Source organism: Cyprinus carpio, chromosome B19, assembly GCF_018340385.1.
Source record: "Cyprinus carpio isolate SPL01 chromosome B19, ASM1834038v1, whole genome shotgun sequence".
Lineage (NCBI taxonomy): Eukaryota > Metazoa > Chordata > Actinopteri > Cypriniformes > Cyprinidae > Cyprinus > Cyprinus carpio.
The window spans coordinates 15917286-15944840 of NC_056615.1; the positions used below are offsets into that span (position 1 = coordinate 15917286).

The window sequence follows — 27555 nt, forward strand, 5'->3', positions numbered from 1 at the left end:
ATGTCAAGCACTTTTTGGGACAGACTGTAGCACTGCAACATGAAACATAAATGCAATCTCAATTGCAGATTGTACAGAGCAAAAAAGTATGTAATAATAATGTAACCTCTATCTGTGGTAAAAATGCATTATTGAACAACGGTGAGTGTAGGGTATGCAGAATCTATTAATAAATAAAAGTACCCTCTGGAATTTTTCTTAAACAAGAGGGACCTCTGAAGTGAAAACTAAACAGCTGACATTAATTACTGGATTTATCCTGGGTTTCTTTCAATGCATTATTCTATCTCCCCCGCAACTGGGTGTCACAACGATGTGAAAGACAATTAGTCAAAAGTCTCTGCTCTTCCGAACATCCAATTGGCCTTAACAGACTCTGTAAAGACACAAAATCTGTCTAAAGCCTGCTGTTATCTGTGACTCCTTCTCTCAAAATCATATATCTAATAAGAGATATGCCAATAATTTTAAATGTTGCATGCTGTGTTCCAAAAATTGCTTAAATTTGGAAGCCTGGAAGTTGTACTTTGCAACTTTTACCTCAAAGAACTTAAAGTATAAAATCTGTATTGTTGTTTAATTATTCCTCATATTAAGCCTGCCAAACCTCAAGAGATATTTCTTCTTGTTTGAAGACATACTCCCTTTGGAGTCTAAAACACCAAAGCAAATGGGCTTAATTTCCATGAGGAGGCCAAAACCAGTAGCTACAGAAAGCAAATAAAATGAAGTATACCCAATTAGCAAAAAGTCTTTCCTGAAAGGTTAAGGAGACAAAGCTCAGAAGGGAAATTATGCACAACTGTTACAAAAAGCTGCAGAAAGTCATTTATGCCCACAAACCAAGCATATGCAAACTTTTGAACACGATAATTAAGGTAAATTGAAGGTGGAGTGTACATTTTTCTTAATATAATAAAAATAAAAAAAAACAGTATGTTTATATAAAAACATTTTTTAAATAATTATAATATTAAATCTATACTAATGATAAATAGAAGTAAAACTATTTTTTTAATCTACACTGAAATGGTAAATCTGTATCTTAACATAGATTTAAATATTTAGCTAATGTGCAGTTTGGTGGCACCTCTAGAATCATCCAAGACCAGACAAAGTCAAACAAAACAAGTGTGAAGTTTCCATTTTAGTAACAAGACGCCACATTAGGGAACCCAGAAGCGAAACAGAATTTAATCCTGAAAATTGTCTCCTGACTTGAGGAACTGTGCAAAGGCAATTTATATAACTACTTTTCGAATGGAGAGATACTGCGATGCCTAACCAAGCAAATGAGATGGCAGCTAGTCCTAAAAGTGTTTTGGGGAGATTTAAAGGATGATTTCCTTCCACAGACACGAGAAAGTATGCTTTGAGGCTTTTCGGAGGACCGCGGGCTGTCTTGCACACAAGAGTGAGTGTCTTATGTTGAAGGACGTTTGGAGTGTGGTCACAAATGGCTCTCAGTTCTGTTCTCGTGGTTCAGTCATCTGCATGTGCAGTCCCATCTCTCTTACTACTTCAGCGCTATTATTGTTTACCACACACTGATGAATATTAACTGATTCCTAATAAGATCATATTTAAAAGATTTCCTATGAGAGTTTACCACACAGTGATGTAGTCGTAGATGGGTTCAGTGCTGAGGACGGTGAAGTTGATGTAGATGCCGTTTCCAGGGGGCACTCGGACACTCCACACACAGTCCTGGAAGTTGGGATATTCAGCTGGGTGACCCGGTGAGAAGATAGTCCCATTCATGGAGGTGATGTTTCCACCACACAGAGCTTTGGGGAGACAGAAAAAAAGTCATGTTTAACAAAATACATTTTGTGTATAGATAGAGCATCTTAATATGTTCATGTATACAAGAGATTACACACAACCCTATAATAGTGGCCTAGGAAAAGTAATTTTATTGTACACATGGCTGGTCCTATATCACTGTGGGTGACATGTTTAGATTACATGACCTAATGAATGTCTACACAACCCACAGAATAAATGAATATCAGATGAAAAATACTAAGAAAACTGCACTTTATAAAGGTATCAGTAAAAAACATTATTTTTATAACATGATTCTGCATCCACACTACAATTGTGTGATATATATTGAATATTCATTGAATATTGCATTGTTTTTCTGTCAATATAAAATAAAGTAACACCATGAATATTGCGATCATTTTAATGTACATTTCATTTGGTTAAGAAGTTTTCTTTATGATTCTTCCTTACTTTGATATCGCTGATGTAAAAATCTGTAGCAAAAACAACATTAGAATTGTTCAATTCATATCTATGATCCAGTGAATCACATTGTCCATTTCAATGAATCAAATAAAATCACTGATTCATGTCATCAATCTAAAAAAGTTAATGGAAGTCTCTGTTTGAGAAAATGTTTCTGTAAAATATATCTAGGCAAATATTGCTGTTAGTTATACTGGTGCATATAAACATCTTCATTCAAAACATGCCTAGATTGTTAACTAGATTTTTATTCTATTTTTATAAATATTTGGAATCTACTTGGCAAAGATGGCTTCATTTCGAATTGAAAAATTCTGTGTCACACTCTGAAGAGATTTCAGAACAAATCGGCCAGTTCCAATCTCAGCCAACAGATGTCAGTACACAGTCCAAGGCTGCTTCATATCGATGAACAGAAGCTGGCGAAACAAGAACAAAATGACCTAGTGCATCTTTAAATGTTTTATCTCCTAAAGTTCATCTCACAGCCGTGATCACTCTGCTATGATATCACCTTACAGTGCTCTGGGAAATAATGTGGATCAGTGAGCCAGTGAGAATTTGTTTTCACCATAGAGATGTTTAACATCACGCATTATCTAGTAATATTGTTGAGATAAGGCAATAAATCTCACTCGTGAGCTTGCGTATAATCTCATCAGCTGTAAGCAACTGATGACACTTTCATAATAACTTACACTGAGCAGTTGCATGCATGAAATACTGAGCTCATTCAATTTCAATAGCGAATAAAGGTGGTGCATAACAATTTTTAATATTGAGGGGTTAGAGTAAAAATCCACCTTCACAGCGTGGTATAGGGTTGTTCCAGTTCCTGCTGATTCCATGGAGACATGTTAAAGAGGTCTCGCCGATGAGAGAGTAACCAGGTAAGCACTCGAAAGACACCGTCATGCCCACGCTAAAGTCACTGCCTATTACAATACCATTCCTGAAAGGTCGGGGGTCAGGACAGCTCTGCAGCTGATAGGCTGAAAATCAAGAAAATCAAACAATTGAGGAGGATGAATGCAAATAACTCAGTAATAAGACACCTAATGGATCGTGGGAAATGTTCAAAGTCTTACCTTGGTATGTAATATGAAATCCAGGTTTATTCTGGGAATAGTCGCTGTGAAAGAAGAAGCTGGTTTCATGGGTGGTGCTGAAGAGCGACTCAGGAACCTGTGGCCCACTGAACCTGTCAATCACTGTACCAGTCTCACTAGGCCCACTTCGGATCTCCAGGTAGTCGTGGATTGCCTCGGTGGAGAAGTTAAGGAACTGCACGTGGATTCCTTAAAAAACATGTTGACCACAGTAAGTGTCACTGATAAAGGCCTTGAGTCACTAAATTCTGTAGTTCACTTCTACACAGTTTAATTACATGCACGTACCAAAGCCAATGGGAAGGGTGACCGTCCAGGTGCAATCCAGACCACTTGGGTAGTTGCCAGGAAAACCAGGGCTCAGAATTACTCTGCTAACCTCTGTCATGGCTCCACCACACTGAGCTGTGAATATACAGATAAAGATTTTCTTGTTATACAGCCAAAAGTGTTGCACTTCATGCACTCCTTCTCTACTGCATCACTGAATGAATACAGCACAAAAAAAAAAAAAAAAAACCTGATTATTTTTCCCCCATAAGGAACAAAAAGTACTGGTGTACCTTAAAATTGTCTTTTAATCTGAGCATTTGGTAACTGCATAATGCATTTACATAATGCATTCTCAATACATGTTCAATATGTTAAAATTAATTAGATTAATGCATTAAATATCATGTTTGTTATTTAATAAATGAGAATGTATTTATCTAAGACAATTTTTATTTATAAATATGCTATTGATCAAAAATTGTTCATGTTGGCTAATAATATATAGTAGTATTTACTTTGAATTAATGCATTAAGTATTGCATAATTCCACTGCCAGAATTATACTCCAATACTCCTATTATGACCCTTTTTTTTAAATCTTAATTTAATTAATTTGCTAATAATTCACAAAGTTGATTCACATAATTCCAAATATTCTGCACATATTTTATCGATCATTTATGGAGAATGTTTTTCATGGAGTCACAATACAGAATATAGATACAGGAAATAGAAATGCAACTAAGGTCATGTGAATAACTTCTAACTGTGACAAGATCAATGTGAAGAACAAGTAGTCATATAGCCCTAGCAGTGATGGATTATAACTGTCTGTAAGTATAAATATGAAAGTGCTGAGAGCTCCTGTAAACCAGAAAAAAAAATCCTCGTACATGTGATCTCACTTGGCAAATAAAGCTTTTTTGACTCTGGAAAAAAATGGGCCTCAGACTGCTAAATGACTGTAGCAGATCAAAACCAGTGTAAAAGCTGCAGTTGGCAAGAGAAATCCCATTTACATATTACGTCAAGTCCCTTGTGTTCAGTTCTTTACGTTTCACTTACTCTTAGATTAAACTGTTGCTTAAGTAGAGTCAAAATAAAGGAGCAGAAAAGCACTTAAACAGAAATAAACATACTGGAATAAAAGAAATTCAGATCTGCAGTCTATTTGCTTGGCACAAAAACAAAAGCTATTGTCTCTTATAGAGGCATGAGGAACATGATAAAAAGCACCAACACTTCTGGGGTTTAAAGTCGTGATTCCAACAGTTTTATGTAGATCACAGCTAATAGTCACGGATGGGAAGTCTAGTTTTGGCACAGGAGAGGCTTGACAATGTTGCTGCATATATTAGTAGTAGAAACTTCCTTCCAACTTCTTTCAAACAGGATGCAAAGGGAATTGGGCAGGTCAAGGGACAGCCAACTCAAACATGAGCCAAAGCAATATAAAAAATAAACAAGGTGCCCTTGATCAGTGATGAACTGATCTGAGGAAAAATATACAAACTTGGTCTTGTAGGAAAGCCTGTTGGCCATACAGAATATGCTTTAAAGGTGATAGGATGATGCAGTGAAAGGGAGAGAAATGTCTGGCGCATCAGCTTGGCAGTCAAAGAGAATCACCATCCTGCATTTCACAAGGAGCTGATGGAGAAGAGTGCATCCCCCGCAAACCCATACAAATCATTGACCAAACTGATCATTTCTGCTCCTGAGTTACTTGAATGAATGATGAATGCATTTATATAGCGCTTTATTGTGTATTGCTGTACACCCAAAGCGCTTTACAATCATGTGGTGGGGGAGGGGGGGGGTCTCTCCTCTACCACCACCAGTGTGCAGCATCCACCTGGATGATGCGACGGCAGCCACAGGACACACCAGCTACAGGTGGAGAGGAGAGAGAGTCATAGAGCCAAACAAGTGGATGGGGATTATTAGGAGGCCATGATAGACAAGGGCCAGTGGAGGGAATTTGGCAAGGATACCGGGGTTAAAACCCTTCTCTTTTATGAGAAGTGCCATGGGATTTTTATTGACCACAGAGAGTCAGGACCTCGGTTTAACATCTATCCGAAGGACGGTGCTTTTTGACAGTATAGTCTCCCCGTCACTACTGTATACTGGGGTGTTAGGACCCACAAAGGCTGCAGGGTGAGCACCCCCTGCTGGCCTCACTAACACCTCTTCCAACAGTAACCTAGTTTTTCCAGGTGGTCTCCCATCCAGGTACTGACCAGGCTCAATCCTGCTTGGCTTCAGCGGGCAACCAGTCTTGGGCTGCAGGGTGATATTGCTGTGGCTTGAGTTACAGGTGAGTTGCAGATGGGCAAAATTTCAACTGTACTAAGGCCACTTTGTTTAGCCAAGATTTAAATTTTTCATTACAGCTTTAAATGTGCATGATAATGCAACCAATGGCATCAGTTATGGGCGGGGCAACCTTTTTATTAATTAATTTATTTATTTTTCAAATTTATGTTTGTGAACCATGACTTTATGACTGTAACCAAAGTCCCTTTGAGGCAAGTCATGTCACTCGGTGGCCATCTTTGAAACGCCTCTCGGGCATGCAAGTGCAACTCCTATCACTTTGAATGGGGAAACATCAAATTCTCCAAAACAGTTCACTAAACTTACGATAAAATTTTATATTTGAAATTACCAGTGAAATCTGTCAACATAAATGTTGTTTCTTTTGCTCAAATAGCGTTATAAAAAGCTTATTTTTCAGGGGTAGATCAGCCAGTGTGTATGTGCAGTCCTGAGCACACGTCTCAGAGTGCTGACTGTTTCTATAGCAACCGGGACTTCTAACAGCAGCTGACACACTGACTTTACTGATTAGTGATTGGCTCTTTCATTCAGAAGGCGGGGCTTCCTGCGATTGAGCAGCCTCAAGCATTGCATTTTTCCCTGTTCAAAAACGATTTGAGTGACATGTCTTGGGTATTCTATAGTCTTTGCTGTAACTTCCCTAAAATAACAGCAAGAATCAAAAAATTCACATATCATTAAGTGTGTTGAAAAACACTGGTCATGTTTGTGTTAAAAAAGCTTGATATTTATTTGGAAAAAGGTTTTGGCAGTGACAAAAAACAATACTCATGTAAACTCAAGTTTAGAGATGTCTTTGCCCTCTGAGTTGAGCAGAAAGCACCCAGAAAGGAGTGTTAAAAATGTCATAGTTGTGGGAGTGCTTGCATTCAGAATGTGTACGAGCAGCTGGGTGGTAAATTATTGAGCTGGGTATTTCAGGATTTTCAGCTTGGCTGAGGCCAAAACAGTTGAAAAATGAAGGCAAACACTGAAACATAAAGGCTCTAGTTGGCATTCACTTTAAAAACAGCCCCATAAATAAACACCAGATAATCCATCACAATATTCTATAGTATGATCGAAAACTCTGCCATGCTCTGCATTTTAGGAATGGAATTAAATAAAACCTGCTGGGACAGGAGAAGAATTTAGGAGGGGGTGATGAATCAAACTTCAGCCTAAACTCACAAAACCCATCGTACAGCCTCTTATTCAATTGCTGATGAAAGGAAATCTGAAACTGAGAAACACAATCTTCCACAATCCATTTCTTAAGAACTTACCGAGGCAGAGAGGTACCGGATAATTCCACCTCCTCACTGGTCCAGGCATGCATGTGATATGAGCATTTCCTTGACGAAAACAAAACAGATCATTATTTTCAAATTACAAATACTGTGCTTGCAGGAATATATGACAAAACTGTTTGCGAAGAAGTGATCAATGCAAAAAATAAGTCAGATGCACTGTACGTTTTAAACAACACATTGGCCTCACCTGTAAAGAATATCCTTGCTCACACTGGAACATGACAACATCTCCCACCATGTATCGATCCCCTACTTTAATCCCATAGGTTGGAGTCTGAGGCTCTGGACATGTATCTAGGCCAATAGCTGTAAACACACAAAACTGCTGCAGTCATCTGATATATAAAAAAATCTCCAAAGAATAATGCTCACAGCTACTGTGTGCAAAAGATTTCAGGTTGCCGAACTCCTAAAAGGATGGATTTGTATTTCAGTAAGCCTATGAGGATTTGGTGTGCTGGTATTTGAAAACATGTGGTTAGAAGGACTGTTTTCTGGCTAATTATTTTATGGATGTAAATGTGGACATCTGGCTCTGTTTTGTGTGGAACAGGTGTCTCTCTCTGGCTCAGCACCTGCAGCCATACAGATAATTTTGCCAAATTCTGATATAAAAATATGTCTACTGGCCGGGACCACTCCTTTTTACATTGCCATTCTCCCCTTTGATTACTATCTGTAGTATCTATCTATCTATCCATCCATCCATCGCTGCCTCTTGTGTGTCTATCTATTGTGCCTGTCTATCTATGTCTATCTGCCATTTGTCCATCCATCCATCCATCCATCCATCCATCCATCCATCCATCCATCCATCCATCCATCCATCCATCCACAAGTCTGTCTTTCTATTGTGCCTTTCTATGTGCCATTTGTCCAACTATCCCTCCATTTGTTTATCTATCCATCCAAATGTCTATTTGTCTGTCCATCCATCCATCCATCCATCCATCCATCTGACCATCTATCAGTCCATTTGTCCATCCATCAGTCCATTTGTCTGTCCGTTCATCCATCCATCCATCCGCACGTAAGTCTGTTTTTTCTATTGTCTATCTATTGTACCTGTCTATTTGCCATTTGTCCATCCATCCATCCATCCATCCATCCATCCATCCATCCATCCATCCATCCATCAATCCATCCATCCATCCATCCATCCATCCATCCATCCATCTATCCAGATATTTTTCCATCCATCTGTCCATATGTTAATTTGACCATCCATCTATCCATCCATTCATTCATTGATCCAATACACATTACATGCACAGAAAATGTAAAAGCTAAAGACTTTTCCAAGAGGTCAAGGTCTAGTGTGGGGTTGTACATGCAGGCTTTATTTAACACAGAGTGCCCTGTTGGACTCGGTCATTTGAAAGGAATCAATAGAGTAATGTTGTTACACTGCTGTTGTGTCGTACCTGTGTATTCCAGATGGAAGCCTGCTGCTGACACACTGATGTCTGACACAAAGTTCAGGTAGAGGTTGTTAGATGTGCTATTCAGGAGCTGAGGAATGGTGGTTCCTGATAAAGAAGAAACTGTGTTATGCATGCAACGGACTGCAGAAGATTATGAAAAGCTGCAGTTCTTTACTTTTGCAGTCAAAATCACATTAGCCGGGGCTGAATTGAGAAACAGATAAAGTGGATTACCAAGCAAAGACATTTCGAGCACATTAAAATACTTTTATAAATGGGAACATCTTAAATGTCCATGCTGTGATGAAAAGTTTTGGTACACCTTTTAACATTTGTATTGTGACACTGGACCCTCACTGTTTTAAATACTTCCTGCTGTACGGTTCAACTCTGAGGTCAACTTCTGAGCTGCTGGAACCATCTCAATTATTGCTCCCACAGCGCAGCCATAAAAACCTTGACAGTCCCTGAAAACAAGATAAAGTCACAGGTCCCAACAGGACACTATAAAGCAGTGTTTCCTATCCTCCAGGAACAGTCCAGAAACACTGTTCCAAACACTGTACACCATCTCTTGATGACAAGAAGACCATTGAGCCATCAGGACTCAGCAATGACAAGCTGTTAGCATCAGTACACTTTCTCTGGCCGCACTGTTTACAAACAAATAAAGTGCTGAGTGGTGAGGTGCAGAGCCCATTAGATGTGCTGCCAGACATAGCAATTAATTAGCTAGCCAAAAACAGCATGATGTGCCTCCTCCAAGTTTCCTGGCTCCAGAAATGACAAACGATTTACTTTCTTCAAGGTGTGACTCAATTAATGATATCAAGTTCTGGCGAGGAATCTCTGATGTTTTTTTCATTTTAATTAATTTCTTGTAAAGACTAAGAGCAAAGATCATTTTGTTTGAAAATGACACGACATACAGCCAAGTATGGTGACCCATACTAAGAATTCGTGCTCTGCATTTAACCCATCCAAAGTGCACACACACAGCAGTGAACACTCACGCACCCGGAGCAGTGGGCAGCCATTTATGCTGCAGTGCCTGGAGAGCAGTTGGGGGTTCGGTGCCTTGCTCAAGGGCACCTCCGTCATGGTATTGCCGGCCCGAGACTTGAACCCACAACCTTAGGGTTAGGAGTCAAACTCTCTAACCAATAGGCCACGACTCCCCCATGGATAGAGGCATTCCATTACTCCTAATGTAATATTCCTGTAATGTTAATTAAGACCTGAATAACACAAGCTTATTATATGGTTTTCTGGAATACTTGATTCTAATTGGTCAATAATGGCAATCAGCAGTGAGATATTTTAGAATAATGACGTTCACCAGGGGAACGCTGTGCAACCAACCTCATTCCTTATGATTACAAAAATTACCTCTATCCACAGCAACACTAGTCCAGTCTTTAGTCTATTTCTAATCCATATTTTAAACCCAAAACTGGTGAGTTTATGAATTAATTATTTATAATTTTAAATTAAAATAAACAATCAAAATCAAAATAAAACATTTACTAAAAATATGAAATATTTTATTTGTTTACCTGCATGTCCTGTGACCATTAACTGACTTATTAAACTGTGGAAATATTAAATTAAAAATCTCATGTTGTAACAGCTGGAAAAAAAAGGGAATCCCTGCTACATCCCTGCTATATAACAATGAGGGTCCTCTGGAGTGAAAGAAAATATATATGTTCAAGCAAGGGATATCAATCCCAAAACAGGAAAAAGTATGTATTTTTCAGTAGTTGAACTCTCACCTGAATAGCTGCCCAGTCTGGGTGCATTGTTGTCTGCGCCATCATAGAAATCCAGAGAATCCCAGTTATGTTCCGTGGCAAAACTCACAACTTGGATCTGATTTATAAATGAAGTAAGCAAAGGTATAAGAAGTGGTAGAACAAACGAACACAGCTACAAGAACAGTAAATCTACAATAAAATCATACAGGTAATCGTATAGGTTGACACATACCATCATTAAAAAATTTACCCAAAACTATTAAGAAGCACAGCTGTTTCAGGATAATAATAGTAAATGTAACAGTAAACAATAATAAATGTAACCAGCATATTAAAATGATTTCTGAAGGATCATGTGAGACTGAAGACTGGAGCAATGACTGCTGAAAATACAGCTTTGCCATCACAGAAATAAAATAAATGAATAAATAGATAATAAATTAAAATTGACAGTTATTTTAAATTGTAATAATATTTTACAATATTACTGTTATTATCACTGAACCCAAATTCTGAACAGAAGCGTAGGTGTGAATTTTACACTGTTTCGATACAATGGTTGCTACAATTGCTAGAAACACATATGGTTAGAATTCAAAGGACAGAGACTTCAAATGGCTTTGATATAATTGTGAAAGGTCATTTAAATATATATTGAAGAATATTAATAGCAAAACAATGCACATTAAGAATATTATTTTAATGCAGGATTAAAAATAGAAACTGGGCGACTGTCAACAGAAGACAAGGCACACTGAAACAGATGCTTCTAGTGCAGACAGCTTCCCTGATTACAATGTACAATGAGAGTGATTTTTTTTTGTATTTGGATGTGCTGCAACATGTTGCTTGAGTCCAGTGTAAACAGTGTGAGAATTCAATAAACACTCTTAATGCTCCATCAACAAAATTACTAAAATCAGAAAAGAAACGCAAGGTGAAGAAACAGACTGCCACTGAAGTTTGTAGAACTGTACTCCCCATCATTTCTAAATTCAACATTGCCTTATGCATAATTAATTAGACATTAAGAATTCCCTTTATTGTAGTTTAAACTTTTCCATCACTGACACTTCTTGTCTGAAACATTTATTTTGAGGAACTTCAAACAAGCTCCTCCACTCACTTGGATTCCAGCTCCCTCAGGAACAGACACCTTCCACACACAGTTGAGATTGTTATCATAGGGTTCCGGGTAACCCGGGGACAAAATGGTCCCTTTACGCATTGTCAGTATCCCTCCGCAAGGCACTGGGAAGACGAATCAAAAGACAGGAAAGTGTGTTACAATGAGCATTAACTTTCAATTAAATGGAAGGAATTAATCAGCCTAGGTACAAACAAGAAGCAACTTTTGATGAATAATCAAAGCTAACTTTGCTGTATGATTACTCACGACTAGGCCTTGATGCCTAACCGCCTTTAAAAATATACTTGTTTTTTTTTTTAAACTGATACTGAGTAGGTGTTGCTATGCTCCTGTAATCAGCTTCCAACTAGGTTTTCATTTAGGTAAACTTAAAATAATAATTATAATGAGATGAAAAATGTCATTGTATTATAGCACAATGAAATATAGCAATGGATGGATATGATAAATCATAGATATATGATATGATTCTTGAAAATTCTGTCACCATTAACTGTTTGGTTACCAACATTCTGTTCAACAGAAGAAATAAACTGATTTGAGACAACTTGAGGGTTAGAAAATTATGGCAGAATTTTGATTTTGGGAGAACCTTTGAAAAGCACAACCTAGCATAGATACGTTAGAAAAATAATCTTGCATCTCTGCCACAGGAGAAGCCTGATTTAGCAATTTTTTCCTGTTTGCTGAAGTGCTGCCAACTATTGTCTACAGCAGCACTAGAATCCACAGACTGGATCTGTCAATAACAAAGCACAGGCTGCTATCTGACTCTGGCAGGGCAGAACTGTCTTTGTTATCCTATGCTTGGGTAAGATGCTATCTGTCAAGGACAAGAGGATAATCTAGAGGTCAAAGCCAATCACTTTGTTTAAACAGCTACGAGCAGGTAGGGACATCCTGATTGATGTGCCACGTTGCCGGAAAGAAAAAGCAGAAAGGGAGCGGGACAGAGAGCGAGATGAAACAGGGAGGCTAGATATGGAGCAGGGCTCAATATATCTGTGTCAGATTCTTAAATTATTAACCAAATTCACTTCCCTGCAATTTTGGGGTCATTCATTTTTAACCAGTGATATATAGAATGCACCATGTGCTCAGGTAATCATGTGAAATATCACAGATCGCTGACCTTTGAAGCAGAATACACAGAGATGAGCAGAGAAATAAAACAAACTGTGACACGATAAAGCAGATGCCTGATATAAGCATGAAAAAAAAAGACTATGACTGTCTTAGCAACTGTTTGAACATCTGGTGGCGACTAATAAAAACACACTAGTTATCATATTATTGTACTGAAACACTGGAGGAAAAAAGTTTTACTTCAAATTTTGTTTAGATTAGATTTAAATGGATAATAGGATAATATATACTAGTGTTTAAAAGTTTTCTTGTTAATACTGTTATTCTGCAAGGATTTAAATTATCAAAAGTGACAGTCAAGGAAAAAATTCAAATAAATGCTGTTCTTTTAAACTCATCATTCATCAAATATCACGGGTTCCACAAAAATATTAAGCTGCACAGCTGTTTTCAACACTGACAATAAGACAAAATGTTTAAGAACCAAATCAGCATATTAGAATGATTTCTGACGGATCATGTGACACAAAACTGGAGTAATTGCTGCTGAATTTTAAAAATATTACAATAGCAAACAGTTATTTTAAATTGTAATATGACTGTTTTACTGTAATTTTGATCAAATACTGTATATCAAATGTATGCAGGTGAGCATAAGAGACTTCTTTCAAAAATATTAAAATAATTTACCAACTGAATCCATTTAAAAAGTAGTGTATATTAACAGCATCATAGTTTGCTAACATAAACATACAGAAAACTCTTAAGTTCTATTGACTGAAAGAAACTTTAATAGGTACTCTATTCAGGGCCTGATAATAAATTAATTTGTCACAAATCACAAAGTTTTTATTTATATTCCATACAGCTAGCCTGCTATTTCAACAGGCCACTAACTGATTAGCCTGACTGCTTAACACGCAAGTTACCTAGCCGATTAGCCTTGTCTTAGCATACTGCTACATGGCCTGCTATCTCAGATATATTTGCATAGCAATCCAAAGTCTATAGTGAGACAGAAAGAAATACTAGCAGAGAGACTATCAAGCAAAACCAAGAGAAGTGGCTTGTTAAAATCAGACCTTTTATATTACTCTGAAACTTGAGTAAACAGCTGAAGAGGTGTCTGTTTGTATCATGATTTTTGGCTTTCACAGGGACGCTTTGTCAGCCTCAGCCTGTTTCCCTGTGCTAACTGCAACGAAATCTGCTTTATTAACTCTGCTCACCTTGCATTTTGTTTCGCGGTGATGCATCATTCAGCTAACTATGCTTGGTTACACAACCAAATGAAATGTGAAAACAAAAGACCACATTGATTGTACATCACTCTCAGGGGCTGGTGAGGTTTGATCTTACCAATGCAAGTGGGCAACGTGTCGTTCCACTGAGCCAGAGCATCAGGTACGGTTTCACAGTGAATGGCAGTGGAGCCGTGGAGCGTGTAGCCTGGGTTACACTCGAACATCACTGACGCGCCCACGGCGAAGTTGTTGCCAATGCGTTTGCCGAAACGAGGCTCTGGAACAGAGCTGCACTGCGTGGCACTGGTCCTAGGTACGGCTGTGACAGGATTGTAAAACAGAAACATAAAGGAGTGTTTTTTTAATTTTCCTATTTATAATGAAATGGACTTGACTGTAGCTCAATGGTTTTGAGGTAGAAATAGCGGCAGAATTTTATTTAATCCAAAATAAATAAATAAATAACATAGGCTTCTGTTAAAGTAAGACCTTTATTCAATGTAAACATCATCTTCCTTTAAAAAGACTGAATTGGAAACTCTCTTACTATCCACAATAAGTGGAACAAACACAACTTGAAAATGTCAGGCCTTGACCTGCTAATCAATTCAGGAATCAACCGGTTTCCTTTGGTTGTAACATAACAGATATCTTTTTAAATCACTGCTAAACCAAATCAAACACATATATAACTGTGTATCTTAAATGGCAAAAACCCCTCATCAATCTAAAAGGTCGAGAATATGATAACTAAACTGGAACAGACAGGTTGTTCAGTCACTTAGAGGCTGAGTCAGTTCGATTGACTCCCAAAATAAAGATGTGAGGGCGAGGGTTAAAGCAGAAAAGGCTAAATACCCTGGGAAAAAAAGTATCTTCCATGCCACATTTAGTAAAGAAAAGCTACAGGAAACCATTATGATTCATTCAACTGCACTAAATGTCCTCTATAATTATATTTTGAAACACAGATATGAAATACTGACCAGGAAGTACCAAAAATATTCTCAATAGTCTGTATAAATAGAGTAAATATAAACATATATATTTTTGATAGAGCTGAAAACTGACCTTGGTAGACAAAATGAAAGCCTTTGGCAGTTTCCGGTCCAACTGTAGAAAACTTGATAGTTATTTGATTTCCTGTACTCAAGGGCAACGACTCGCCTGGAAAACAGACAGGGAGTAAATAAATCTTAAAATCGCATTTTGGAGTGATCTGTACATAAAAAAAAAAAAATCACTCCACTGAGCATCATTTTTGCTTCTTTTGGTTTCAAAAGCTTCTGATAAAGAAGTATATTTGCGAATATTACACTTCCATGTGGCTGTTCAATCAAATGGCAATAATTGCCTTTCAGCTAAAAAGCCACTGAGGGATGTCTCTATTTACTACAGGATGGCCCAACAGATGTGATGAACACAGATTATGAAATAAATGCACAGAATTTGCTCTGCTACCAGAGTGGCAGTTTTTTTTCTTCATCCATGGTATTTCTTTCTTCTTAAATTGACCATGTCTTTGTTAACTGGATTTGTTTTGTAATGTTCTGAATATAGTCTGTGTGTTGAAGCTATGGAATAGATATCAAATGACTTAATGCAGCCTAAAGCACAGAAAATGCTACACCATTTCTTTGTGCACTTCTTTTATGTTTTGCAATAACAATATCACATCTAAACAATGGCTTGTGATGAATGGTAATGCGTCCAATTTTAAGTATGTGAAGACAGGTTTTTAGCTTTACCTGAGTGAGACCCAGAGAGAGAAGACAGCAGAGAGGACTGCTGTGTTGGCCCATCATAAATGTCCACAACATCATTCAACGACGTCTGGAACAGGACAAACTGTCCAAATAGAACTAAAGGGGGAAAAATATTTCATAAAATATTGGCCATAACATGACAATAATTACATACTGTACATGAACCCAAGCGAGCCCTCAACTGTTAAGATCCCAGCTGGAAGCTTACAAGCAGCAAATGTGTCTTGAAAGGCTTTCTGCCTGTATTCTTCATTTACTTCACACATATTTAGATTCCCAATTAGATACCACTAAGTACTCGTATGCAAGAACATTACGCAGAATCATTTTTCTTCAATAGATCTGTGCATTTTAAACCAGCGAGAGCTCTCAGAGGTAATAAGCCTGTATGTTTATTTAAATCTTTTAAATTGGCTATCATGCTGTAACATCTCCCCATTATGTGTTGGTACCATGCTGAGTGCTTTGATGTTTCCACTATTGGGAGAAAATCATTAGTATGCTACTCATCATCATTACATTAAATCCCTACTCTATAGTATATCTTAAGGATTAGAGAAGATTGAACAAAACATTGTACAACAACCACAACTTTGGAATAAAATTTGTACGCATATGGATTCTACTGACCTCACTGGCATCTCTCTCTAGTTGTCATGGTGAAATTTATAAAAAAAAAAAATTAAAAAGGCTTTAAATATAGAAACCTCAAGCATCAAAATGCAAAAATTAGTTCTGGGAACAAATACAGTTGATATAAATATAGTGAATGGACAGATTTCATGGCCACTGCTGTCTCAGACTACATCCTTAACAGTGTCTTTGAAATCTGGCACAGATTCCAGTGATTCACCAGGACTCTGAGGATCGATGGAGCGCCTCACATTCTCAGCATCACTACTGTGTGATTAAACAGTTCTCTGGTCGGTAATACAAGCATGTAATCAGACTCTTGCAGAAAACAAATCTGAAAAAATTATTTATTTGTCATTGGAGGTAAACAAAGAGCTTGATTACCTGGACCTAATTGGCTTCATTGGCATCGCATACAGTGGCACCTGCTGTGCAGTTCTGGACAATAAAAATTGAATTTTTCACCAGTTTGATTTCACTGACTAACATCAAAAACAAAGTGATATTGGTCAGTGAAATCACAGGAAAACGTTGTTATGCTTCTATGCCTGTAACCCATTTCTCATAACTGACTTCCACTTTCTCAGGAAGGCAAAAACCAATACCAAAGCCATGTACAAATGGTAGGAAACACTGTATCAAGTTCAGTTAAAAATCAATTTAAGATGACGGTCAAAACCAGACCAAACCAAACAGTTCCTGCCTATGCAGAGTGTTCCAAATCTCTTATGAGGTTTCATTTAACTTCGGATGCTACCATAGAGCGCAAGTGCCTATGTAGGCAGTAGGCAGATTTCTACATTTGGAATTGAGCTATAGTGTGCATTGTGGGTACTTATAAAATTAGGCTTTTATTGAAGGTGGCTGCAAACTCTGGAAAATGAATCATGGTTTGTCAAGTCTGTTGCCAGTGTGTGTGCTGGGAGTAGACTTGTCCCCTATGCCTTTGATAAGAACAATAGAAGGGAAGATAGCGACGGTCCTCAATGCATTATTCTTGAGTTTCCCCATCTCCAAGGCTTTAGCGATGCCAAGACAATTACCACTTCATGTCAGAAAACAATTGCGCCTGTGAAGGTTTCTCTTGCATGCACCAAACAAATGGGGCAATGAGAAGAAACAAATCAATTTGGAAGGAGAAAAATGCAATGATATTGTGCCAGGTTACAGTTTATTTATTCATTTTATAGTTTGAATCTAAACAAAAGACGGATCCCTTTTATGCAACTATTAATAATGTACAAGGCTTAAGTAGTACACGGTTGTAATCATACTCAACCCATTATAATTACATTAGGCCAGGGGTCACTAATGCATCGCTTTGCTACTCTGGGAAAGTTTTAAATATGAAGACAGGGTGACATCTTCATCAGGGACTGCTTTTGTATAGTGAAGCTGAGAGAAACTGTGCTTAAAATGTACTGTTCTGGGACAACAAAATGTAGACTAACTGTACAGTATTTATGTAATATTCATTTGACATTTAAATGTAATGTCAAAATGCATTTAAGCTGCAGAACTCAAAATAAGTATATATATATTTTACAATAAAATACATGTCAAGTGCAAAATGTGTTTCAGAACTAAACAGTTGCACTAAAGTGCATTTTAGTAGAAGTATGGCCTAAAAAATAAGTATATATTAACGTGTTTCAGATGACAGACCTTACAAAAGGAAATACTTAAAGTGCTACTAAACTGAGTCAAAAAACGGGATTTCATTTAAATACATTGAAGCTGCAATCACTTCTAAATAATAATAAGTAGGCTCAATATTCAAATATTAAAGGAGTTTTAAAAAGATTACTTATAAAAACAGTATTCTTTACAAAAAACGTCTAGCTGTCACTAGAAGGGAATTTAGACTACATTTACAGACAACTTAGGAGGATCCACAGAGCACTAAGGAGCCAGAGTTCAGTAATTCTTGATATACAGCTCATCCTCAGCTTCTTGATGCCATTCCTTACACTTCCTTTTGCTTCTCTCTAGCCTTTTTTGAGAAGTGCCATTTGAAGCTGGATGTGTGCATGATATGTGAGCAGTGCTTCGAGATGAAGCAATGGTCTGTGCATCTCTGTGACACTTTGACAGTAGATGAAATAAAAAAAACTCTAAAATCTAGATAAAACGAGTGGATGCACAAATCAATATTCACAGCTCTGATAGTTTGCACACTCCTCCAGCAGCTCACAAACAGAATACTAATTGGGCAGATTTCTATTTATAGTATTGGCACTTTCCACTAATAGGGTACACTTTGTGTCCCATCACTTTAAAAAGTATTTAAAAGCACTCTAAAGCATTAGATGCACAAACCCCATTTTGTGGTGAACTATTAGATACATAACCATTCAAAAAGCTTGAAGTCAGTATTTTTTTTTTTTTTTTTTTAAGAAATTAATGTTTTTATTAGGCAAAGACATATTTAATTAATCTAAGTTGACAGTAAAGATTTTTAGATTATTACAAAAAAAAAGTATATCAAATAAATGCTGTTCTTTCGAACTTTCTATTCAAAGAATACAGAAAAATCGGTAAATATTAATAATAATATTTCACAATATAACTGTTTCTACTGTATTTTTTTAGCGTTTCTGAGCATAAGATATTTAAAAAAACATAAAAAAAAACTTACCCACCCCAAACTTTTGAATGGTAGTGAATGTTAGATAAATTAACTGTCAGACCAGCTGACAGCTTAAATTAGAAATTGTACTCTACATTTGGGCCACTATAGCATGCCACTTTTGTTTTAGTAATTATTTTAATTTAACTTTATTTTTATTTGATCATTATTTTCTAAATGTTAACTTTCACAATCAACATTCTCTTTTTGTTAACAATTTGTTGAGAAGAGATCCATTTTGTACCATTTTCCTGGAAAGTGCCTTTTTACAATGTCCTCTTGCACTCATGTAGGGCAGAAGCATTCGGATGTTATGAAAGTATGTATGACAAGCATCACTCACATGCAGATTGTTTTCATCATGCTGTTTGCTCTCAGAAAGGGCTTTGGCTTTAATTCGCCGTTTCTTTCTGCACTGCACAGCTCCCAACCACTGCAGAAGATTGGCCTTTTCCATACATTCTCTTACACTTAACACACTCTGACAGATGCTTACCGGCTGCTATGGAAATGAGGCCTGTGATTAATTCACACCTTTTCCCTCTTTTCTCATGACTTACACGATTCAGAAATAAAAAATAGCCCTGTGGTTCCCTGCCTCTACCCCTGTCTTTCCATCTCTAGAGCTGGACTGGATCACCAATTCAATTTGCTCTCTGAAAGAAACAGAAGTGAATGGGGAGGGGACACACCTTTCCTTCTCCCTGTGACAACTCAGGTGGAGAGAGGCATGATTTCAATTTACTTTCATTAGCATAATCTGCAAAGCATGCTGGGATACCAGTCCTACAGTCTTCTTGCAGTTAGTGCAAAATAAAAATAACCCTTGATAGAATCACCCTGTTGTTGCAGCAAAACATATACCTTACAACCAACTCGAATGAATATTGAGATTAATGCTAAGGAAATAGTTTAACCATAATGTTGTCAATTTACTCACCCTTTCATCGTTCTGAACCTGTATGACTTTCTTTCTTGTGAGGAACATACCATCTTGTGATATTTAAATTACAGTCTTATACAATGAAAGTCAATGGGGTTCAAAATGAGTGGAGTCCATTATTGCACAGACAACAACAGTTCATAAATTCTTTAAAATATCTTTGAGTTCCACAGAAGAATAGAAATTTGAAACAGCATGAGGGTAAATAAAAGATGACAGACTTTTCATTTTTGGATGAATGATCCCTTTAGGAGTTGGATAGAATATTAATGTCTCATAGCAAAGAGAGTAAAAAAAAAAAAAATGAATTCAGATCGTAAAGTCATATGTTAAATGTTTTGCGCCTGAAGCATGACTCGAGGTTAGGTTAAGATTGGATTAGAGATGGCTGATCAAGTCATCAGCTTATATTAAGTCCAATAAAACCTTCAGAGGAACTGAGAAAATGTCTAATACATGAAATTACAATGAAACCGGGATGTCCAGTCATATTGCACAGATGATAATAGGCAATAACCCAATATCTTTAGGGTTCCATAAACCTTACTGTACAGAAAAATGCAATTAAATGTGAGTGCTCCAGCTAAAACATTTCCCAGCATGCTAAGTGCTTCGCCATATATAAGCAGTTGGAGTATAACGCATAAATGACCTGCTTATTCAAGTCCTTACTAAGTTCGTAGAGAACTAATAAAGACCTCAGCTAATACTCTTTACCTCAGAAAAGTACATGATGCTAGAGAGAGATCTTTCCTTTCCTGCTTAATTAATACAGAGGGTACAATAAAGCTGGGCTGCTACTGAAATACAAGCACAGCACACCAACACTGCACTTGAACCTCAGGTCTAGATTTCCATCTCAGTTCAGGTGTTTATTCAAGTTCAAAAGGCCCTGGATTAGATAACCCCTCAGTCAAGTCTGCAAAGGGGTCGGCTCAGGAGACAGGAGTGGACAAATCTGCTGATTTGCGTCTTCCCTCTGGAGACATGTGCATCAGCACCTCTCCATTAGTCTGCAGCCGTACTTCTTTGATGTGATAAGAGCGTACAAGCGGCAAAACAACTTATGAGGACAGGGTAGGATATATACCTGTGGCTCAGGTGGATGTGGAGAATTTAGAAAGTTTAGGTGCACTCTTAAAATGCTGGGTTAAAAACAACCCTTGTGCTGTATGAAATATGGACAGACAATGTGTACTCAGACGATGATAAATAAAGTAAATCTAAGTCATTTAACCCAACATTTTTAGTGTGTATGGGGTAGGGTTAAGGGATCTAAAATACAGTCATGCAGAATAAGACATTAATAAGCAGTGTTGGGGAAAGTTCCTTTTAAAAGTAATGCATTACGATATGGCATTACTCCCTAAAAAGTAACTAATTATGTTACTTAGTTACTTTTTATGGAAAGTAATGCATTACGTTATTTTTGAGTTACTTTTTAAATCTGGACAGAATATGATGCAGGAGAAGAAAGTACAACACTATTTATTTATTGCAGATTTGTATACTATTCTGAGTTTGCATTTGACTTTTTATTCATTTTGAGGAATACCGAATCTGTTTTTATGCAGATTAGTTGAGTAAACGCATGTTCATATTTAGTCTAGAACTACAGTAACATCGTGTTCACACAGCACGTACAACGCCTCTGCACTTACTCCCGATTTCTCTCAACATGGCAACACGAGAGCTGTCAGTCAATACATGGGAACAAAGTAACTGGAGTTACTTATTTGAAAAAGTCCCTTAACTAAAGTGTTGCCACAATTCACAACTACAGTAACCCTGGCTGAGGTGTAAAGCTGTTGTTCTTAGGTGGCTGTGAAGAATCAACCCTGCATCAAAATGGTGGTACTGTTCGGATGTCTTGTCTTGGACAGGCAAACACTGCTTTAGCAGACATATGCTGTTTCCATGGAAATGAATGGTCAGATCATCGTTGCACTAGATGCACGAGTAGCCTATACATGACTGAGTTAATGAGCGAGTGTGCAGATCCAGACACATGCACATGCACCCGGGCCATACGGTTCATATGGCGCATATCACTGTTCAGTATGCTGTCCGAGCCTCTCCATGTCTTTGCTCTCTTATTAGACTCTCTCCTTACATCGAGGGGCTTTCATTTAGACTCAGAGGAGAGAGGTCACTCAAGTAGAGATTTATACCCCAGGGCCATCTTCTTGCTTGGGGCTAGAAGGCAGAGGTCTTTGCTCTGATTCCTAGCACACCTGTCAGGATTTACAGGCAAGGGCTGGACATCCGCCTCACACATCAATGCTTGGTCCCGTAGGGACAGAGATGCTCTCACACTATCTGCCAGGATCTCTTTGAGGTGGGAGATTCCGCAGGGCTCATTGGATGTGCAGACAAGAAGCTAGCGAGGATGAGACATGCACACATGCGCAACCTTCACTGTAGATTGACAAATCAGCAGAAATGTTCAAACCTCAAACTCAGCTTCTCTAAAAATTATATTCTTTCAGCTGTGCACTTCATATCTGTATCCAATAATGCCACAAAGGTTCAGGGTTTGTTCTGTCTCACTGCACACATGAAAAACCATCCTGTAAACATGACCCACAAGCTATTTCCCCTGCATATGAATAATTGATAGATAACACGTATGAACCCTAAACCTTTAATCTAGCACACACACACACACACACACACACACACACACACACACACACACACACACACACACACACGCGCACACACACACACACACACACACACACATATCCAGACAGGAATGAAAATACAGCAAGGAAGCGAAAAAGCACCACCACCTGTGCACCTGTTATCAGTGAAGGATGTTCTATCTGCAGTGCCGTGTGCCGGGGATAGATAGCACCTTCCCCGCTCACCACATGGTGGGGACAGAGGAATCTACACATGCTGCACACAGATGTAAAGAATGAGAAAATGGAGGGGAGTAGCTCTAAAAGTCTGTTTATATCTAAACACAGATATTGCAGCAGGTGAAAAGATTGTTCTTTTAGTCATTATATTAAATTGAGGGAGAAACAAACACTTGAGGCAGCTCTGTACGTTGGCTGGCTATATAAAGTAAGCTATTGGTGTGTGTGTGGTGTAGTGGTTAACCCTCACAGACCCAATGATTTATATATTTACTAAATAACGGTTAAAAACATAAAACAGTACCCGATCTCTGAAATATTTTCTAACAATAATTGAAATAAACTGGTATACATTCTAGATTTAAATTTTTATTTTTTTTGCAAAAATGCAACAGTGAAGCTTCCATCTCAATATTTTTAGGAAGTAAAAAAAATGGCGCTAGTCAGATGAAAGCAGAAATGATACAGGTGACAAGGAGCTTCAGTAGAACAACAGTGAACTGCGGTCAGATTAGATGTTGTCAGTCCATATCCAGTAAAAATGAATTTTCCTGTACTGTAAGCCGTTATAATGTGCTCATAACACATGCTCTTCAATCACATGCACAAATATGGCTGCGCACACTGTATTGTCGTCAGTTAAGTTATAAAGTAACTAAAAAGGTGATTAAAGCTGCTTAAAAACTGCATGCAAGTAAGTATTTGTTATATATGAGCCACATTTAAGAAAATGTCTCTGAAATGCAGTAGTTTCAAAACTGTCCTGAATCACCCCAGCTCTGTCTCCCTCATCTAACACACCGAAATCAACTCGTCAGCTCATTAGTAGAGACTTTAAGACCTGAAGTGGATCAGAAAAGGTAAAGATCAGAAAAAAAAAAGCATGCCAGACAAATCACATCAATCATAGCTATCAAATAAATTAAATCCAAAAAAAAAAAAAAAAATAAAAAAAATAAATACTAATAACCCAGCTGCTGTGATGTTTGTTAATCAAAGAAAGAAAAAAAGAGGAAATCAATAACTTTTGTAGCTTTAAGGATTCATCTATATTTAATTTTGAATTAAGTGTTTTATAACTTATATTTTCTTAAAGTTCTATATATTTCCTACTTGCTAAGTGCACAGGTAGCTAAATATGATATTTATTATAATGGGTTTATGTTATGATTGTTTTAGGTTCACTTAAATGAGTTATTTTTAGCTAAGACTAACAAGTGTTTATATTGATAGCTCTCAGTTATACTGTATTGTTGAATGGCCATAGTCTGAGGTTAAACAGTAGGAGAAATAAAATTTCATAGAGACATCAGCAGTACTGGAATCAGTGATACTGACCTTCGTTCATAAAAAGATGCCATTTAACAAATATTAAAAATATATATATACTGTGTCTATGTTGCTTCTACATTCATTTGAAGATTAAATGTGAAATTATTGCAATATAAAAGTATATTTAAAAACTTTAATGTTAGGTGGGATTAACTGTGATTAATTTTTTAATCGACTGACTGCACTTTATACCGTATACTATATAGGGATCAAGGAAGTGTTAAATTGATAAAAAATGATAGTAAAGACATATTGTTAGAAAAGATTTCAATTTTGAATGTGCTTTTCTTTTTCACTTTTTATTTATCAAAGAATCCTGAAAAAAAAAATATATATATATATATATATTTAAATATAAAATAAGCAGCACAACAGTTTCCAACATTGGTAATAAATGATAATAAATCAGAATGATTTCTGAAGGATCATGTGACCCTGAAGACCGGCACAATGCTGGAAGTCTTTGAGGGTTAAACCTCTGGTAAAGTAGTAGCTAATTCCTCAAAACAAGAACCATAATCACTGTACCCTTGAGCAAGGCACTTAACACCACATTGCTCCAGAGTTTAAGTGCCTTGTGCCATTGTCTCTCTAATAGGTATACTCCAAATGACTTTAGATAAAGCATCTACTGATGACGAAACTACAGTTGTGTTTGTCACTGCTGCTATACCATGCTAGGACTCTCATCTATAGTCAGACTGACATCAACATTTACAGGTTTCATTTTTATGGTCATGGCTACAAAACTGAACTTTTAGCCCAGTAAATCAAATAACCGTATATTAGCAGCAACTCTATGTAATTGGAAGCATGTGTACTGGTGAGCTGCATACGCAAGCTTGCAATTATCAATGAAGACAGGCTTGTGCTGTCTTACTGTGCATTAGAGTGCTATTCTGGTGGTGTAAGCACTTAGATAATTGTAATGGACCTTGTCACCCTGCATGGTCAATTAGATATATGCCTATTTCCTTCAAATGGTATGGATGTATAACCTTGACTGTTTTCTGACAGAATAACATCTGCTTCCCTGCTAATTACCTGGACAATAGCCATAATGGCATCAAGACTGTGCATGTTTACAGGTGCATTAACCCTGACAATCAGCTGACAGTAACCTTGATGACTTGACTAGTTAACAAGGCTAAAAGTCCTTTAGGTCTGGAGATCACATATACAAACAAAAAACAAATAAATTGATTATATAAATAATACACAACACCCCCCCCCCCAAAAAGGATGCTTTTAAAATGTCATTTATTCCTGTGATGACAAAGCTGATTTTTCAGCATCCATTACTCCAGTCTTCAGTGTCACATGACAATTTTAAACATTTCCTATTGTTATCAATGTTGAAAACAGTTGGCTGATTAATATTTGTTTTGGAGAACCATGATTTTTTTTTCAAAAGAACTGCATTTGTTTGAAACAGAAATATTTTGCAACATTATGAATTCATTTACTGTCATACATTATTCATACATACAATTCATGGCTGAATAAAATGATTAATTTGATTTCTTTATTAAATAACTGAATCCAAACTTTTGAACAGTAGTATATATGTAGACCACATTAACTTCGACTTTTGTTTTGCAGATAAATTTATATTCACAAGAAGACTCAATGCTTTGATCCATTTTTGTTCAGTCTGTTAAAATATTTGTACAAACTCATCTCACAGCTGCCAAAAATCATTAGTAGCTTACTAAAAAAGGAAAAACTGAAACTAAAAGTGAAGCACCACAACCACCCTACCGCTGAGATATTAATTTGAGAATTACTTTAGGAAAAGACTGTGCTTAACTGGCCTTAGCCAATGGCAGTGTCAATAAACGGCACTTTTTGCCTGCTTGACTGTGATTTACCAGAGGAGGGAACTTTAGCACCTTAAGTCTGACTGGAGTCAAGAAACACAACAAAAACATTATACAGAGCCCTGGCGTTCCTCTGCTTTCTCTTTCTCCCTGGTAAATGAACTTTGCCTTGACTTCTGCTCTGTTTTGATGTTTTGGCTCAGGGGCTTGCAATTCCCAATTCTCACAGGCTTTAGAATAGCTTTGTAGAGAGAAGAGTGATCCCTTTCCAAGAGAGCGTCGATTGTCAAAGACATAAAAAACTGTGAATGTTTGGAGTGTGTGTTTGTGTTTATACTGAGGTCAGAGTCAGTCAGGGGAAAAGCTATTTAGTTGACTATTTCTAACTGACAGCATGACAGAAAATGTAGAAAATGTAACTGGCCTAATGGTCGCCTCGGGCATTCAAAAAGGGAGTTTATTAAATATCTCAATGTGCATTAATTTTGAATTGCTACATTGCTGAAATTCTTCTTTTCAACACCATATGAAGGTACCCCAAAGCAAACTCCTAATGATCAACTGAAATATTGAAATATTAATATGGTGTGTTATGCTACATCAATAAACTCATACATGTCGTCATGTATCCACAAAAAAAATCAACAAGCATCCATAAAATATCAGTTAAAAAAGGAATTGGTGTAAAGGGGTGTGTGTGTGCAGACCAGTTCTCACTATTATAATTATACTTGTTGCTTATTAGCATGTATATTAATAACATATTGGCTGTTTATTAGTACTTATAAAGCACATATTCTGCATGACCATATTCTATATCTACATATTAGAGGTGGAAAGTAACTAATTACAAATACTTTCGATACAGAACTTGAGTACATTTTTACATTTGTAAAATTGCGTACTTTTACTTGAGTAGAATAAAACTAAAGTATTCAACTCCGCTACATTTTTTTTTTCCACCAAAAAAGAAAAAAAGAAAAAAAAAGAAACATAGACAAAGGCGCCGACTCTGGTGCAAAACCAATCAAAACTTCCAGTTCAGCTGCAGGGGCGGGGTGTGAAAACCGTGCTATGCTTTGACTCTCTATCACTGGTGTTGGCGTTTTGAATCAGGATAATTAGCATTTCAATATTTTAGTAAATGTGAGATATACTCTGATTTTATTTATTCATAAATTTCATAATATTGTCAGCTCCTAAAATGGGTCCTACCGTTGATATTACCAGAGCATCGGCATGTTATTCAGCTGTAGTAATATCTGATGCATTTGTTCTTATAAAGGATTTCCTGGGTCTCACTTGTGAAACAGACATTACAGTACATGAGTGTAAGGGTTAGTGTTAACCCCCTCTCCATAATGCTCACATGGCCTCATTTTGGGTAAAAAAAAAATAAAAATAGTAGTAAAGTAATTTGTAACGTGAGTAGTTTTTCAGCAAACTACTTCTTTACTCTTTCTTGAGTCATATTATTTCTCAGTACTTTTACTTGTACTAATTATTCCTTAAGCAGCAAGACTTTTACTTAAGTACAATTACTTAGTACTCTTTCCACCACTACTACATTATATATATATGAAGAGTTTGGTTCCAAAACGCTATAAATCCAAAATTGTTAAATTGAGAAA

The 27555-nt window shown here is 37.0% G+C and overlaps 1 protein-coding gene across 5 annotated transcripts in view; it reads right to left on the reverse strand.

Annotated features, from left to right (window-relative positions):
* Nucleotides 1-27555, reverse strand: part of csmd3b (CUB and Sushi multiple domains 3b) — a 370548-nt gene that overhangs the window by 68015 nt on the left and 274978 nt on the right. For all 5 annotated transcript variants that reach the window (XM_042745476.1, XM_042745479.1, XM_042745477.1 and 2 more), the window contains 12 exons: nt 15683-15796; nt 15006-15101; nt 14050-14253; nt 11581-11705; nt 10473-10569; nt 8698-8802; nt 7461-7579; nt 7247-7316; nt 3654-3770; nt 3345-3554; nt 3060-3248; nt 1610-1787 (listed from right to left, as the gene is read on the reverse strand). In XM_042745476.1, the coding sequence (XP_042601410.1) occupies nt 1610-1787; nt 3060-3248; nt 3345-3554; nt 3654-3770; nt 7247-7316; nt 7461-7579; nt 8698-8802; nt 10473-10569; nt 11581-11705; nt 14050-14253; nt 15006-15101; nt 15683-15796 (1624 nt within the window). The remainder of the gene's footprint in view (nt 1-1609; nt 1788-3059; nt 3249-3344; nt 3555-3653; nt 3771-7246; nt 7317-7460; nt 7580-8697; nt 8803-10472; nt 10570-11580; nt 11706-14049; nt 14254-15005; nt 15102-15682; nt 15797-27555) is intronic.